Raw genomic sequence first — 19024 nt, 5'->3', positions numbered from 1 at the left:
GTCACTTTTTTTTTTGTCTTCCCAGGGCCACACCCATGGCATATGGAGGTTCCCAGGCTAGGGGTCAAATCGGAGCTGTAGCCACTGGCCTACCCCACAGCCACAGCAACACTGGATCCAAGCTGCATCTGTGACCTACACCATAGCTCATGGCAACGCCAGATCTTTAACCCACTGAGCAAGGCCAGGGATCGAACCCGCAACCTCATGGTTCCTAGTCAGATTCCTTAACCAGTGAGCCATGACAGGAACTCCCAAGATAGTCACTTTTAAATAAATATTCCTCTCTGCTCACATTTACATAAATTTCAAAAAAAAAAAATAAGAAATGTTGTCAAAGCCATGCTAAAATCAAGAGGTACTGAATTCCCATGATCTAGACACCTGTGCTCCTCGGTTTCTTTACCCACAAAATGTGGAAAAATGTGGTCCCTGTTTCCCAGGAACTTGGGAAAATTAAATAAACTGTGACATTTAAGTGCTTTAAATAGTTCCTGACACTTAAAAAGCTCTCAATAAATGTTAGCTGTTATTAAACTATCATAGTCTTAATCATCTGCAGATCTTAAAAAACTAAGCAAAAGAAAGTTTTAAATGCTTTGTTTTTAGGAATCAAATGCTATCTCTTAAACATTCCTTGTCTAAATACAACACTGTTTAATAATTCATTCTACAGCTTGGCCAGGGATTAACCAGTAAGTTCACTAGTCTTTAAATATTCATAATTCACCTTTTTTCTCTCTTCAGAAAACTGGGTCATTTGCCTCTTTCAGCCTTCTAAAGCTTCTTCACCCAAGAGTCCAAGACTCCTTAACAATATTTTCCTGTCATGTCTATAAATTTTTCTGCTCCCTGAAATGAAACCCATCAGAGTCTGACCAACGCTTGTCTTCGGTGCTTAATTTCCTATTGGGCTTCGATTTCCCCTTAAATATACTTGTTCTAGCCTTTCCAGGATCAAGATGATTCTCCTTAATCAAGGAAGCAAAATAGAAGTGGAGTGGTTCTAGTTTCTCTCCATCATGTTATCTCAGGCTGTCTACCTCAGCAGCAGTCCTCTTGCTCTCAATGTAACTTAAACATGTGTATTTACTTATACACATACACTTTTTGTGCCTGCAGTGTTTTTCACATGTGTCACATCTTCATGTCACTCTGCATTTGTACCTTATTTACACTATTACAAATGGGTACCACCTGTTTATCTTTATTCTTGGTTTCGTGAGCTTTGGGGGAGCTCCCAGTGACATTAAACTATTGAGTTTGGCTTGGTCTGTGTCTCTTTCCTTTTTACCTGAGACCTTTTGTAATAATGTTATCCACATTTCCATTGGTAAATTACCCATGCTTCATGATCTGTCTTCCCTCTTAAAATGTTTGCCTCTTTAAAAAAAAAAATTAGTAACTTTTCAAGAAATTTTTGTTCAAGAATTTTTAAAATCAACTTTCATTGAAATGGAGTAAACCTCTACGCTCAAGATTCATTTCTAGGAATATACTGTTAGCACATCCCTTTCCATATGCACTGCTCAGGGGGTTCTGCATTGTTGGTAGTATTTAAATTCAAATAAGTAGCTTCTGTTGTTGTTCTTTTGAGACCTTGAACAATGAAAATATCAACAATATGAAGTTATAAGATACTTCTAGCAGAATGAATCTGAAACCAATCAGCCCAGTTCACTAAGTTCTGTTATTAATAATGCCTAACTGATCCCAAAATAGACTTCCATATGGGTTCCCTTCCTTGAATACTCCATAAATGTAGGTGCTTCCTGAGGGCTATCTTTAGCTCTCCTTTTTCATAAAGACATCTCTCATCATGCTGTGGCATAGTCTCCTGGATCTCTTCCAAACTCCAACATCTCTGTCTCTAGCTCTGACTTCTCTTCTGATCTCTCTCCATCCAACATTTTAACTACTTACAGACAACTCCCCCTTTTGTCCCAAAGACACTTCAAACTTGATGCGAATCACCATCTTCCTCCCAGATACTCCTCTCCTGAATTTCTTTCTTTCTTTTCTTTTTTCTTCCTTTTTTTTTGGGGGGGGGATGGGCCACACCTGAAGCACATCGAAGTTCCCAGGCTAGGAGTTTGAGTTTGGCTCAAGTTGAATCCAAGCTACAGCTGCCAGCCTACACCACAGCTCACAGCAATGCCGGACCCTTAACCCACTGAGCGAGGCTGGGGATCAAACCCGAGTCCTCAGGGATACTAGTTGGGTTCATTACACTGAGCCACAATAGGAACTCCTCTTACTTTTAAGTGATTCTGCTCTCTTCTCAGTTATATGGGTATAAAAGCCTAACACTCCCATTTGATGTCTTCCCCTCCTGCATCCATATGTCATCAATCGCCAACTTCTGCTGATTTTAGCTCCTTAGTTGCTCTGACATCCACACCTCTGCTACCTCTTGTTCAAATTCTCTTGATCTTATGTATGAGTTGTAACCTAACTGATTATCTCCTTCAAATTGTCCTGCTTCAATATATACACAATCAGGCTCTAGTAAACTTAAAACAAAGTTTGGATTCTATTAACCTTCTCCCTCTGAAAACCTTTAATGTTCCCTATCTCGATATGCAAGTAAATTCTAAACTTCTTGCCCTGTCTTTCAGCATTTTCTATTGGGGATTTATCTTCATCTCATTTTTTTATTTCCCACTACTCCCAGTATGACAACTTAGATTCCAGACTTACCATTCCAAATAACGTCCCCATTTTATAATCAGGGCTTTGCCTGCAGTAAGCCTTGGCTTGAATGCCCTTTCTCCCCGCTCCCCAGCCCGCAGCAGCTACCCAACATACTCTATTTGGATACTACTTCAAAGCCACATCATCTGGAAACAACCACTCCTTGTCTCCCCTCAACTCTCACAATACCTCACTTGTGCCTCAGCAATGAGAGTTATCACTTTAATTCTTAGACTACAGTTCCTTGTACGAAGGATTTTTCCTCTTTAAGAGAATGCAAGTTCCTTGGTGAAGGTATCTAATTCTGAATAATTTTCAAACATTGTACAATCCTTAATGTCACCCTGAACATTGCATTTGTACAGAAGTCCATAAGTACTGAATAATTTAAAAATCAATTCAGGATCAATCCTGCCTTGGTTGATAGAGTCCAACATTTTAGAATATTAGCTAATTTAATCAGTAACATCTCTAACATACACTCTTACGTATCATGTCTTATAAAACTTTATCAAGTTTATGAATGTGGTAGTATCGATGAATCACAGATGGCCACAATAACTTTATAGTGGCACAAGGTAAATAAATCAATTTGCAAAATAACTAAGAGGTAGTCTTTTACAGAATTGGAATTTGCGAGTGTCACTGCTAAAACATTCTAAGTCAGACAGCCGAAAATCTAGGCAAACTTTCATTGACGAAAACATCTTTATTAGCTGAACACTGACAAAGTAAACAGCAATCTAAGTTATTCATAATGGTTGACATTAATAAATATCTGATGTGCCGGATTACAATAGGTGTATATAGAGATGCTCAAGTTTCTGGGGAAATTCACATCTATTTGTTCCCAGATAACGGGGAAGGAGTTAGTTGACTATAGTAACCTTTGGTACACTAGCAGTAGAACCACGTGGACAACTTCAGCTTGTCTTATAGTTGACCGCACCATAACAAAACTAAACTGTTGCCATATTATTTTTCAGTAGCGCTTACAGATCTTTGTGCAGTTTGGCAAAAGGATAGTAACTTGTAGTTGATGAATATCTTATGAAGCAAAAGCATACCTATCTTAAAATAGAGTCACGCTTATAACATTATAAAAGTACCTTCGTAACTACCTAGACTGATAGGAGAGAGGCAATCACATCACCGCTGAGTGACAAAACACTGGTATTCCCTAGCAACCCTTCCACAGCACTGTGTTGCCAAAACACTTCAGACATGCTGCCCTGCCTCTACCCACAGCTTTCATTACCATATTACTAACCCCGGGATGAAACGACCAGCCCAAACTGGCCGTCCGCTGGGGTGGGGAAGCGTGGCCAGTTCCACAGTCACGATCCCAGAAACGTCCTCTTCTCTATGGGGCTGTCCACAGAGAACTGGACGGTCACACATGAGCACAGGGAACTCAAAATGGGCTGCTTTCTAATGAGGGGCCCCGCTCTCCTACCGGCTGTGCTGGCGCTGCCTCCGGGCCTCAGTATTTCATGAGACATAGGACAATGAGGGAGGTTTCGAGAAGCTGGGCTAACTTCCCACCCAGGGAAATGCTCTAGGGAACTGGCTAAGGGTGTGGGGGCTGAGCTCAAATGGCCTGGGTTCAAATCATGGCTCTGCCACTTACTAGTTGTGAGAACTTGGGTTGGTTCACCTCCAGAACAACTTCTGTGAAATGAAAACTATGATTATTAAGTGTAATATTATTATATGTCTATTTTTATGACTTATTAATGCTTACCAGAATGTTTGGCACAATATATTTGAAATATTACTAATATTTGCTCAATAATAATTGGTGGGTATAGTGAAGAACAGACTCTCAGAGGTCTTCATGGTTTTTATTCCTAATGACTGGATTTCACCCAAAGAAAAAAGTGAATCTGAAGCCCCATCCTTATTGTCTGGCTTTTTTCAGAATAGCTGTTTATGAAACTAAAAAAACAATACTAATGAGGTCATATATGCTTCTTACACACAAAGAGAAACATGACATAAATTTGGACAGCAGTGTATGTTCAAATGAATGCTGTTACGTTCAACAAATGTACCTGAACTTGTACATCAAAAAGGAGTTTTTATCTCCAAAGAGGCCACATCAGGAAGCCATGCACTTGTTTCAACAATGTTGCCAAATATTTTTGGACCTCTTCCTTCTAAATTACCTTCTGAGCCTGCTTCGAATTCTTTTAGATGTCTTCATTGGCAAAAAATGTTTGCCTTAGGGAATTTTCAAATTTGAAAGCAGATTTCAAACCAACTTTTATAAATAAGGTGGAGAATAATGTCACCTCTGGTCAAAAATAAGGAAATAAGGGCCTTTTTGCATCCCTTGTAAAATTTCTCAAACAATGCCAGACAGGAAATCTCTAAAACATTTCAGACCAATGGAACTATTATCAGAATTGGTGTGTTGCTTTTCATGTGATTAACAGGTTATGTGTTTATTTACTTAATTTTATTAAACAAATATGTCGAGAGCACTAGAGTCTGGTACTATTCTAAAAGTGTCTGCATATTAGCTTATTTAAGGGTTCTATCTTATGAGGTAGATACTCTTATAACCTCCATTTTACAGATGCAGTAATGAGGCACAAAGTTAAGGATTTGTCCCAGGACACACAGCTAGTAAATGGCAGAGCCAGACATTGAAACCAAGCTTTCTATTTCGCATACGGGCTATGTTTTCTAAAAAGTACAACTTCTGTATATTAATAGTCATGCTATCTGGGATTTTGAAGTATTGCACTTAAACTTGGTGAAAGATACTATACCTCTCCATGAAATTTTTTGGACCTCTGCTAGAAGCTCCCTGAGCGCTAAGCATTACCTGATCGCTTTTTTCGTTCTCCCATCCCACAGCAAAGTTGGCAGGAGGAAACAGTCCTGCCTCCTAGCTTCCTAGGGTAGCCTCTGTAGGCTACCCTGTTTTCCCGCAGAAGCAGACCTTTTACCCAGTGGTTCCAGGAACAGTCTCTTTGCACAGCATTTTCCTCGTGCCTATTTCAAAACTCCCTCCTTAAAATTCACATTTTCCACAGCATCACTCAGTAGCTTCATCTTGCTAGACTTAGTGGGAAAGGCAGAAAAGGTTGAGGCGGGAGGGAAAGCCATTAAAATATTTTTAAATTCCCTTTGAAAAAAGCACTTTATATTGTTTTCCATCAGGAAAATGCTTTGAATGTCTCGCTTTGCCCTTCTCTGCTTTGAAATAAGAGTTTCCAAAGCAGTTTCACCCCAATGCCAAGAGCACATACCACTGTCCAGCCATTTGATAATGACACTATCTCCAAGGAAATATACCTAAGCAAATTGCACAAAATAGATTACACTGGAACATTTTTTATTTCAGGACAAAAGAAAAATACAAGAAGAAATCTCACAGAAGCGTCTGAAAATAGAGGAAGAAAAACTGAGGCACCAGCATTTGAAGGTAACATGACTTTAATTTCATTTCAATGATTTTGCATTCAAGTATTCCAACTGCATGTGAATTTCAATAGTAAAGATGCTTTAGGAAGGAAAAAAATTCCAGCAGAGTTCTAACACCCTAATAACCATAGGGGTGGTCAATAGGCTAGTAATATTTGCATATAAGATGAATGAATACCTTCTGGCAAACATGTGGAAAGTTGGAAACATGGTTTTATTACTTTTATCCTTTATTACTGAATTTCCTCATTTCCTTGGGTAACCTTGAGAATTCAGTCTCGATGATTTTGCCCTAAACATAATCTTGCCTAACATCCCTTGGGAGTGGGTCCAGCCAGGAAGTCCCTTTTGAAATCAGTGAAAGGCCAGTCCTTCCCCAGGGGTGCAGAGCAGACACTGTCTGGCCCACTCAAGGATGCTCGTATTTAAAAGCTCAGTGCAATGAATCCAGTGTGGTCTCAGTATGGTTCAGTGTTCTGTTTTGTTTTGTTTCGACAAAACATTAGGTCATAACCAAAAATAAACCTCCATTTTCAAAATCAGACTTTACATCTTTCATGGGTGTGGTCATTTTGTAATGAAAGCACATTGAGTCTCAACATTTTATTATGCAGCTTAGTCACAGGATGCAACCAAAGGACAAACAGAAGCAACTTGTGAACAGGCCCATGCAGGAAACTACTTATCTGGCAGGGCTTCTCTCAGTAGATACAGTAAATCCCTCAATGAGACAATGCTGTAGTAGGGTCTACAGCTTTTGGATAAACTTGTCAGATTCAGCTAAATCCATCTTTCTGATGGATCAAGAAACCACCTCTGGAGAGAAAAGAGACACATTTAAGATTCTAATTAGTCTCAGTTCTCCGGATTCTGTTTGCTTCTTTGCTCCTAAGCAAATCGACATTTCCAATGTTTGATGGATAATTTCAAAGTATAGTCAGCTTGCTATCCTTACAATATGTCAGATTGAATTTACATAAGTAGGAGATATATAAATGCAGGGTATACTCCCAGAAAAATCAACGAAATATCAAAAATTTTACCAAGTCATTTCAGCACAACTCAAATGAAGTCAAAAGTAAATCTATGATTTTTGAGACAGGTTCTTTCTTTCTTTTTTAAATTACTTAATGAATTTTATTACATTTATAGGCGTACAATAATCATCACAACCAAATTTTACAGCATTTCCATCCCAAACCCTCAGTGCACCCCCCACCCCCCCAACCAAGACAGGTTATTTCTAACTCCAAAATCAATCTTTCTCCCTCCCCCCCACACACAATTTACACATAATTTTGATCTCACAGTGAACTAATTATTGCTTCTGAGTCATTGCATCCTTGCAGAATGGGTAGCCAAACAACAGTAGGACTCACAGTAGGAGAAAAGGTTTATATAACCCTTTCATTTGTTCTAGGAAGTTAGTTTTACAAGGGAAAACTCTGACTCACAGAGAGGTCCATTTCCGAGGTGACATCTCACTTCAATACTTAACAAAAACTGTTCAAAAAGTAATATATAATCTTCCCTATAGGTTTGCTTTATGGAATCCAGGAGACCTCTTCCAATGCAATCAATCCGAACACACATCGTGCTTTGGACTGAAGTACACAGTTGTACAGACTATATACTGTGTAAAGATACCTGAGAGAGAGAGGAGCTGAAACCCTGCCCATACGCCCTTGAACCACGCACCCTGGCACAGGGCGGCTTCTGTCTAGAGGACGAAGTTTCTTTCTGCACAAAAGTGCTGTCCGCCTTCCCAAGCTGTGCATTGACCCAAAGGCATGAGAGTAGGAACTACACTTTTTTCTAATGTGCATATTAATTCTTTGGAGACTAGTTGTGGCCCTGAGAGCTTGTAGCCCTTCTGCCTGCAACCTGGTGGAAATTCACGGTGAAATAAGTAAACAGGTCAAGTTAAATGATTTTTTTTTTAATTCAGTTTTAAGTGTTGGCAGTAATTCTTAATTCTGAGGTGGTCAAAAAGGTCCTGTTAAAGGTGTGGGATTTAACCTGAGTCTTAACTAAGTAGGAACTGCAAAGGTGTTTATAGAGCCTTTCAGCCAATAAGCATTTACTGAGCACCTATTATGGGCAAGGTCTAAGCTGGTCACGAAGAATATAAAATGAGTTTGCTCTTTGCCCTTAAAACGGTAGCTGACACATAAACTTATAATGCTGTTTATACTGTGATGAACACTATAGTCAAGGTATTAACTGCAAAGAGAACACAGAGGAGAGTGGCAGTATCATAAGTACATTCTTCCAAGTCTTGCAGAAAATGGTTGGCTATTTCAAACAGCAACTAGGCATGAGTCCAAAAGAGGGTTCAGAAATGTTCAGTAGTATTTTAAAAATTGATTCCAAAATATGTTCGCCAAGTCAAAATAGCTCTGTTGGCCTCTGCAGCTACCAGTCTTTTATTTTCTCGTTTGTCTCCATTCCGGTGACCATCCTCAACATTTTCCCAGTTGCAAATTATTTCATTACACTTCAATGACCCACTTTAAACCACGCAAATGTAAATATTTACACAGTGCTCTTTCTGTTATCAGCAGTACACAAGCTTCAAAATAGTTGTGTTAATTCACTCAAATGGTCTTTATCTCTGGAACCTACGACCCCTACCAACGACATCCTGAAAAGGGAGCATCCAGGGTCATTATCAGCTTCTCACATTCACGCATTTCTGAGACTTGAGCACCATGGGTCTTCTTGCCTAGTATCATGATCACAAACTGATGCCACCGTGAAACAGAAAATATACTCAACCTAGACAATTTTTTCTGAAAGTCCATTTAAATCATAGGGTGAGAAACTAATTTATTCCTAAAGACTCCTGTAACTGCTGTGTGGAATATAGCGGGGCTTCGGGAAAACCTTTCCCTACAAAACTGCCAGAAGATCTACTACCTGTATGTCACTTCTATTTTCATTTAGTTAATATAGCTTTGATGCCAGACGTCACTGTTGGGAAATAGATTTTTCTATGCATCAGCCTCACAGACTAGAACATGAGTCTCAACTGTGACAGAAAGGCAAAATAACTGTGTTTTGGTTACTAAAATATATGATTGTACCATATCATTTTGATCGTACATCCAAATTACATATTTTATATTTAGATGCAGAATTCTCTGCCGGAGTTAAAGGATAATTTCTGAATTATGAACAAAGTTTATAAAGCTAAAATTAAAACTGTTCTCAATCCTAACCAGACTAAGAACCAAGAAAGTAGCCCCAAGATAACCTAATTATGTCACAAGAACTACTTTCTGCTCTCTACAACTCAGCATCATAAGACTGTCCCATCAGAGTGTTTCTTATAGTGATATAAATGTAACTGACTGAAACTATCCTTGCAGGTTGTTGGGAAGAACTGTAATTTACTTTGATGGTTGTCATATGTCTTCTTTCCTGTGCATTAGCTATCATCATATTCTATCAAATAAAAACCAAAATCAAGGTAAATTCTTAAATGCTGATACACTCAGATTTTCTTGGCATATTATCAGGAGATAAATCTTGACCTTTATTAATAATATTTGCTGTGTCTGTGGGAACACATTTTACAAACAACTGAACAGCTATAATTAAGGGAAAAGGTAACACTGGGAGAAAGAATCTGGTTACAAACTGGAATGGTACAAACTGCTCTTACGGGGCGTGTTGTTCACATGCAATTGCTTGAAACTCTGAAAAAGCCAACACAAATATGATGGTCTAGGGTGAGGCTATTTCTGACCTACTCTAGTGGTTTTCCAACTGTGTCCTGTGCACCTGTAAGTTCCCAGGCCCCCTCACTTCTTAACTAGAGCGGGCCATGTTTTATCTGTTCTACAAGTCATAATTCCATGTAATATTTATTTGTAATCAGTGTAATACGTTTTAACGATTTGAAAACCGCTGCCTTAGTTAAAATAAACTTCATTTGGTAATTATCTAGCCAAATCAGCCTTATTTAGATTTCTTGTAAGTTCAGGGATATTTATATTCCGGTTGTATTAATTTTAGCATGCTTTATAAAAAAAGACAAAAAAATATTCTTACTTGCTTTCATTTTAATCATGGTGTTAGTAAAAAGAAGTCTCAAAAAAAATAGAGGAAATTCCTATTCTTATCTCTTCACCATTTTAGACATAGTAAATTCCCAATGAATAATTATTGAACAAAAAATTTACAAAGGCATATTAGGTATATATAGTGTGACAGCATTTTTCTTCAGGAAGAAAAGGAAAAACTCAAACTCTTTGAGAACAATATCTAACAGTTTTTAACTTGAGACACCGACAGGATGCTAGCTAAAACCTCTCTGAAATTTAAGTCTTCTTCATATTGGTGAATTTTATGCATCATTATTATTGGGACAAGTAGAGAGCTAAACTTAAAGGATATATAGACCCAGGGACGCTCTCAGAAGAAAGAAGAGGTACCAGGGAGGCAAAAAAATAAATGTCAGCCCATAGCCTAAAATTATCACTAAATTAGTTTAAGATACAATAGCAATCTCTTGTTCTGCTCACCACTCCAATTAATCCCACAAAAGACTTTTTTTTTTTTTTTTTGAGTGGTTATTGTATACTGTCACCGGGGTGAATGTCAAATGGACTCAAGAAGCTTGTTACTTTGACACAAGATATACATCCATCAACCCAACAAATAACAGTAAAGGCATCGCCCTGATGAGGCCCCTGTGTACCTGTTAAACGTACAGTGAACATAGAGCATATACTGCTGGGTGATTGTGAAGAAAGAGTTCTCTGAGGGTGAGGTGGGGATGGGAGGTGGGGAGGAGGAGGGGGAGGACAGAGACTGTCATAGACAAGAAGGACCTGAACCAGGCTTTGGAATATACATGGGCTGTAGATACATAAAAACTGGCTTTAGAAGGGAGGGGGATCAGAGAGGGTGCAGAGTAGAAAACTATCAGATTTATTCAGACAAGGCAGTGAGAGAAAACGATTTCTCTCTAATATTTCCATTATTGAAATTCCTAAGATTTGAAGGCAGTCAGGCATTTTGGAATTGTTGATTGATATAAGAACATATCTTTATGTTTCCTGACACCAGAAAAAGGCACTGAGGGAAAAATGGCTTCTAGATGGAATTGGCAGCAGAAAAGAACAGGAAGAGATGAAGAAGCAAAATCAACAAGACCAGCACCAGATCCAGGTCCTAGAACAAAGTATCCTCAGGTATGGCCCTCAATGAGATGTGCTACAACTACCTTTATTTTGACTTTGTCCCATGTTGAATGTATAAGAGCCATTCTCCTTTTTAGGGGCACAATCAGATCTCCCATTTGGATTTTTAATAAAGGCAAAGGAAACACATCAAAAAGCAGCAATAGACATTTTACTATAAATCTTCCCAATACACAGCAACATGAGACTTATTAAAAAAAAAAAAAAAAATCTTATGGCGTTCCCGCTGCGGCACAGTGGGCTAATCGTCTGTCTTATCTCTGTTGAGACACAGTCTCTGGCCCAGCGCAGTGAGTTAAGGATCCAGTGTTGCTGCAGCTGTGGCAGAGGTCACAGCTCTCAGATTTGATCCCTAGTCTGGGAACTTCCATAAGCCACAGGTGCAACAGAAAAGAAAAAAAAAAAAAATTCTTATGGATGAATAACCCACAGCTCTCTGAGCCCATTTCCTCATGCACAAAATGGTAGTAACAGTATCTATCTTTTGGAGTGGTTGAGAAGATTTAAAAATGCATGTGCTAAATTACTAGCACCTACATGGCACTTGGCAGGAAAGCAAAGAAATAATTCTTCAGAGCCCAATCGTCTCTCTCACCATCAGACAGGTGACACTTCCAAGGGTGTGTGCACACTCTCACTCCATCACACCTCTTCCCAGGGCGCCCCCCAGTCACAGACATGATATTTGGCGTGGAAGACACTAGGACCACTTCACTAATATTTTCTCTCTTCCGCTTCCCTGATTGGTCACAGGGGATGAGTTCACTTCTCATGTCCTTCCTTGCCCATCAGACACAATAAGAGTCAGCAACTTTGGATACAGCAGATGAAGTTTTTTAATTGCCTTGGTATAAAATGAGGCGAGGGGCATGAAAATAATTGGAAAACTCAAGTATGAGATGGGATTATTAGTATTATCACAAAATATGGATAGCATGGGAGAAAGAGATATGGGAAATGTCAGAATCACTTTCTGACCTGCGCATGGAAAAAAGACAGGATGGTCTTTGATTTAATAATAACAATAATTTAAAGCCCACACATCTTTGAATCATAGGTGACTTTCAAAAAACCTGGCTCACTGCAAATTTGTTATCTTTAGTGAGGACCATAGAAAAGACTGGAAGATAAAAATATTCAGTAGCTGTGCCATGACTACATTGCCCATACTCACCACACCAAACAAACAGGGTACATTAGGCCTAAAATTGACAAATAGAAAAAAAAAAAAAAAAACTGTTTCTTCAAGCAATTTTCATTTACTTGCTTAATTTTATACACGTGCCTATTTCATAGCTAAAATCATTGACCACTCCTTCTTAGTTAGATGTTTCTTAAATAAACAACTCTTTAAAAGTTTTATTTTATAGTTGACATGTTTGTATTTATAAACCCCTCAGTTACTTGTTCACGGATGACTATTTCTGAATTGCAGACAGCAAATACTTCAAAAATAACTCAGTAAATCAACCGTAGAGTTGGGAAAGCTTGGTTCTTCATAGAGCAGCCCTTAGCAAGAGCTTCCTAACAAAGTCTGGCTCAGCTGACAATTGCTTTCCTCACTCCTCCACACACCACCCTTATCTCTTAAGGCGTCCTGAATTTAATCCTTGTAAACCCTCCTCCCGCACAGACACCTCCTTGCTTCCCCAAAGCCCCTCCTTTGGAGTCTTTCCACATCCTGAACACCTACAACTTTCTCTGCATCTGATGATAATTGAAGTGGCTGTATACTCCAACTCCATTAACGACTTTGGGCCATTTTCTGAGTAATCCGAGGATTTAGTAGGACTCTACTGATTGCTTTCGGGCCTCGCCTGAATGCTCTGAGAAGCACTAAGCTTCTAGTCGTTTTGGTAGTGGCTTGCCTAGTTAGAGTTTCTATCTGAACAAAAAAGAAAAAAAGAAAAGGAAGGAAGGAAGGAAGGAAGGAGGGAGGGAGGGAGGGAGGGAAGAAAGAAGAGGAAATAAAGAAAGCACGAAGAGAAAGAAAGAAAGAAAGAAAGAAAGAAAGAAAGAAGGGAAGAAAGAAAGAAAGAAAGAAAGAAAGAAAGAAAGAAAGAAAGAAAGAAAGAAAGAAAAAGAAAGAAGAGGAGGAGAAGGAAAACCTATTTGCTGAGCCGTATAATGCACCAGGCACTTTGCATATATCATCCCATTTAATCTTCATAACCCTGTGACACAGCTGTTTATGATCTTGACTTTTTGCAGACAGATTAAATAATTCACACAGTTAGGAAGTGACAGATCAGAGACTACCTCCTTTGACTACCCTACGCTGCCTATAAAATATGGCACATGGAAACCTCCATGGACCGAAAAGGCATTATATCTTTAGGGAGTCTCTGAAGCATGTTCTCTCCTTGTTCTCCTTTCTCCAAACTGCCCTTACCACACCCCAGATCTTCCACATCCCGTCAACATCTTTGTTAAATTCCCAATTAAACTTGGTTCATTACCCAATTTCTAGCATCTCACTCCAGCTTTATCATAGATCTTTAGGATGTCATTAATCCATCGTGCTCCTTTGATTGAACACCAAATGATTTTAATCCCCAAATATAAATAATAATAACAGTAGTGATTCGTTTTTATTTTTTTTATTTTTTATTTTTATTTTTTTTTTGTCTTTTTGCCATTTCTTGGGCCGCTCCCGCGGCATATGGAGGTTCCTAGGCTAGGGGTCGAATCGAAGCCGTAGCCACCAGCCCACACCAGAGCCACAGCAACCCGGGATCCGAGCCGCGTCTGCAACCTACACCACAGCTCACGGCAACGCCAGATCGTTAACCCACTGAGCAAGGGCAGGGACTGAACCCGCAACCTCATGGTTCCTAGTCGGATTCGTTAACCACTGCGCCACGACGGGAACTCCTAGTGATTCATTTTTAAATGGCCTTGTGCAATTTACAAAGCACTTGCTCTTCTATTAACTCATTTCACACTCACAGCAATCCTGGAAAGAAAGCATCAACACCTCCCTTTCACAGATGAGGAAATAAGCTCAGCAAGGATAAGGAACTTAATTAAGGTCACAGAACCAGCACAGACTTGGGTATCAAAACAAGTCATGTTCGGTGCTCTTTAGCTGTAAAATTAAAAGAAAGCAGTAGCTATAAATGCTTTGGAAATAGTAAAACACGTGACACCTAACAGCAAACTGTTTTGTTTAAGGACTGGTACTAAAAAAATGCGTTTGCAAAGAGTTAGTAAAGAATTTTCGTCATTGTGACCCATAAAGGCATGTTTATCTCATTAAAAATGTGCAGGGGGAGTTCCCGTAGTGGCTCAGTGGTTAACGAATCCGTCTAGGAACCATGAGGTTGCAGGTTCAATCCCTGGCCTTGCTCAGTGGGTTAAGGATCCGGCATAGCCATGAGCTGTGGTGTTGTAGACACATTGCTATGGCTCCGGCATAGGCCAGCAGGCCGGCAGCTACAGCTCCGATTAGACCCCTAGCCTGGGAACCTCCATATGCCACAGGAGCAGCCCCAGAAAAGACAAAAAAATAAAAATAAATAAAAATAAAAATGTGCAGGGTACAGAACTTTTGAAAGCAACATAGGAGGAGACAAAAGTATCTGTGCCTTGTCGGTATTAAGCAGCCCCCACTACTTCCCAACATTATTAAAAAAATTCATGTTCCAAAGCAGCTTTACCTGACAACTGAACATTTTCTTTTCAGATATTTCTAAAGCTGCTAAATAATCAGGTGCATGTTTTTAAATTCATTCTTTCTCAGAAACAACTACCCACAGTGCTTAAGAAGCTTTTATTACCAGCTAAATACAGTATTCTTTCCTGTTAGCTCTGAATGGCAACCAAGCCAACTGATGAGGTTGAACTAGGCAGATCCATCCTCCTTCCCAAGTCGGAGCAAGAATCCCAGTCCCTGAATGTGATTTATCACTCAACATAGGTGCCTGCTCAAGGGTAACACTTGCCATCTGCCAGGCCTCTCAGCTAGAGGATAAGATTTTAACAGGAACATCAGAACAGAAATGTTCTATTACCTCAGAGTCTATAGCAAGGTCAGACTATCCATGAAGTTTGCATTCCTTTCATTTCCACGCTTTTGTGAAATGAGCTGAAAGAGCATGGTCTTTGCCCTTCATATCCCTGTTCTGGCGACCACAGTGCATAAGCCTGGCCATGTGCTTCCACCTCTTTGGGCCTCTGTTCCCTTGTTTGTAGTGGTGGGACCACCATGGCCACTTCATGGGACTATGAGGAGTGAAGCAACTTCGAGAGTGCCTCATCCGTGGTAGGTGTTCAAAAACATATCAGATGATATTTTTTTCTTTTTTTTTTTCTTTCCTTTTTTTGCTTTTTAGGGCCACACCTGTGGCACATGGAGGTTTCCAGGCTTGGGGTCAAATCAGAGCTACAGCTTCTGGCCTACACCACAGCCACAGCAACACAGGATCCGAGCCGCATCTGCGACCTACACCACAGCTCACAGCAATGCCAGATCCTTAACCCACTGAGCAAGGCCAGGGATCAAACCTGCATCCTCAGGTTCCTAGTCAGATTCGTTTCTGCTGCGCCACAATGGGAACTCCTAGATGCTATTTTTTAATTAGGAATCAGAAACAATTAAAGAAAGGACACTTCCTGGAACTTTATCTGGAGATTTTCATCTTCTGACCAAGACCTCTCATTTCTTTAAGCTAGCACAAGGGAGCTTTTTCTCCAGGTTACCTGAGGTTATCCCCCAACGAAGATCTTTCCCGTTTGGAAATAAGTGATGGGTTTTCTTTACGGTTTGAAGACGACCATGTCAATGACAGGAGTTAACTTTTACAGGGCAGTTGTTGTGGACCAGGCACTGTACTAATCACTTCACATATATTATTTTATTGAATCCTCACAATCATCTTATCAGGTAGATAACATTTAACGGAAGAGAAAACGGATATTTATGGAGGCTAATTTGCCCCATGTCACACAGCTAAAAACTGAAGGGCCAGAATTTAACATCAAATTAAAAGTCCTAATCATAAAAATAAATTGTGCCTCAGATCCTCCAGCAAAACTTTACAAAAGTCAAATCGCATAAAAGCTATCCTTTACAGCACTTTAAATTTCCAATCCATACTACAATTTCACTCTCATATGCATCATTTCATATAGACACTCATGTGACTATCATGTTAAAAACACTCAGAGCTTCTCTGACTCACACGTAACCTTTTAAGTAAAGTATGTCTGCCTATTTATCCTCTTGTCTTTTCTTCCAGAGAGAGGCAACATTTCAGAAATTAAGTGGGTTTCCATGGTTTTTGTTTCTGAGTCACATTCTTAGCTTTGGAACGACATTAGTGAGTATTTTGCCCAGTGCCCTGATTAATCCCTTAGGAGGAAATGTCCCCAAGAGAAAAACCGTATTGAACATTTTCTGAATCATTTGGTCCAAATTAGAGTTTCAGTTTGCCTCCCACCTGAGCCCTGCTCTTAGCATGACCACAAGACCATTTTCTTCCTGACCGCAGACACATGTGCAAATCCAGCACTGACTTCTCAATCCCAACATCCACTTCTAAGCTACAAGGATAGACTAGCTTAGAAATCCTGCTCTATCACTTCTGCTGTTTTCCTCCATCCAACACCTACAGCTGAAAGGCACCCCAGCACCCTTAAGACGTGTCCAAAGGAGCTATGTCATTCACTTGCTAGGCTCCTCTTTCCTCTCCAGCTACCCTGCGGTTCTCCATCCCTGCCTCCATCCAACTGCCTGCATCAAGCTCCTTTCCAGACACTTGCTCCTTTTGGAACTGTGTCCAAAGACCTCTGACTTCGGCTGGAGCACTCAGAGCGCTGGACAGAACGTCATAAGCATAAAATGCAGCATTAAAATGCAAAGGTTAACTGCCAAGGAGAGTGATGCAAATACACTGCATTCCCTTTTAGAAGGATTATCTACTTATGATTAAATGTTCCCTAGTAAGAATGTTTTCAATATTCCAAAGTGCCCTTCTGACCTTCTGCTTTCCTTAATGAACTTTCATTTGCCTCCAAATAGTCAGAAACTGGCTTCTGCACGTGGTACTGATGAGAAGGTACATGTGAAGCGCTGGCTTCCCATGTGATTGCATGCCGTGGGAAAAGCTGGAGAGTGGGCCACTAGAGCAGCTACAGCCTCCCCACATCATTTAAGGGAGAGTCCTCCACAAGTGGAGATGAAATACTAGAAAATCCATTCTGCTCAATAGCATAGAAAGTATCATCTACCCAGTTAACTCAAAAGATAGCAGGCAAGGTGCAATCTCAAAAAAGAACCCAAAGCATTGATGTAGCAATATAAAGGTTAAATGAATTTGCTGCTGGTTATGGCTTATCAAAGTTAGCTCATTACTATTTCTATCCAAGTTTCACCCTTACCTAATGCTCGTATCTACCTGTGCAAACCAAGTATACCTTAGTGAAACTTACGTCTCATCAAACACAGTGACACATGCTACATGAAAAATATCACTTTCTAAATATTTCTGCCTTCTTGCTCAGACCCAACCAGCCACATCTAAACAGTGTACTGCAGGGAGACAGACAAGACTGCTCTTCTGTGACAACACGAGGGAAAGGAAAGGAAAAATCCACCACTTGTTTCATCTTAATTTGCTGTTGCCTAGAAACACTCAAGAAATTATTCTGAGGCAATTATTTGAGTCAAAATCATTCCAAGCATGTTTCTCTCCCCATATTTGACTAATTGGTTTTTACCAGCTTTGTTACAGTTCATCTGTTGTTGTTTTTAATTTCCCAGATATTCTGATTATTTTTAATTCAGGAGCTTTTTAATTTAACCAAAGGAGCTAAGTTAACCAAATTTCCAGCAGGAAAGGAAAGAAACCTATCTCCCCCACAAAAAAAAGGACAATATCTAGAACATAGCAAGACTATCTATGACTACATAGCCTAATAAATGAATGAATGATGGATGGATGGATAGGTGGATGGATGGATTTTGAAAATACCAAATATTTAAGGAGACCAACTGAAGATTAGAAAATGACTTAAATGTTAGTAAACTAAAAAGGAAAGCCTTGAATGTTTTTTTCAATAACAAAGAAGAAATACTCAATTATCTTGAGTCAAAGGAAAAGATATATGGCAATAGCGCCCCTGGTTTTGGAAGCAATTGTTGATGGCATGTTTGAACATCTCATCCTCACTTTACTTTCTCACCTTTCCTCCTTCTTCACAGGCTCTATCACCTCCTAGCATTCTGCCTTTCTCATACCTGCCAATCTCATTTAACATTTTCTCATGTTAGGAGAAGTAAGGATTAAATGGTCACCTAGAATGAACACGCCTCCACCACAGCAGACTAAACGGTAGATCAGAACCACCTCTGAGAAGCCTCCCCTCACTCTCTCAACTGCAATCCGGGAATAATAGGTACCCTTTATGGAGTGCATATGATGTACCAAGCATTATCCTGAGACGGATAATTCTCCGAGGGAAGTCTCAGCAGCCTTGTGACTTACACGAGGACACGAAGTTACAGGAAGGTCTGAACCTTCCACCAGCGAACCCACACGTCACACACAGGTTTCGCTGACTCCAGATCTTTTCCATCACGCTTCGCTCTGCTTATTCTCCATTCGTTTCCATGAACGTTTGTTGAGAACCTGCCACATGTAAGTCTTGGTTCATCTAGAGGAGGTTCAAGGATCACACACTCC

The 19024-nt window shown here is 39.8% G+C and overlaps 1 protein-coding gene across 1 annotated transcript in view; it reads left to right on the top strand.

The window, feature by feature from the left end:
- PALMD (palmdelphin) overlaps positions 1-19024 on the top strand; it is a 50680-nt gene that overhangs the window by 11732 nt on the left and 19924 nt on the right. The window contains 2 exon segments of the mRNA XM_047785217.1: positions 6050-6130; positions 11206-11330. Coding sequence (XP_047641173.1) covers positions 6050-6130; positions 11206-11330 — 206 coding nt within the window.

This window comes from Phacochoerus africanus, chromosome 6 (assembly GCF_016906955.1).
Source record: "Phacochoerus africanus isolate WHEZ1 chromosome 6, ROS_Pafr_v1, whole genome shotgun sequence".
NCBI lineage: Eukaryota > Metazoa > Chordata > Mammalia > Artiodactyla > Suidae > Phacochoerus > Phacochoerus africanus.
This window is presented reverse-complemented; position numbering and strand designations above follow the sequence as displayed.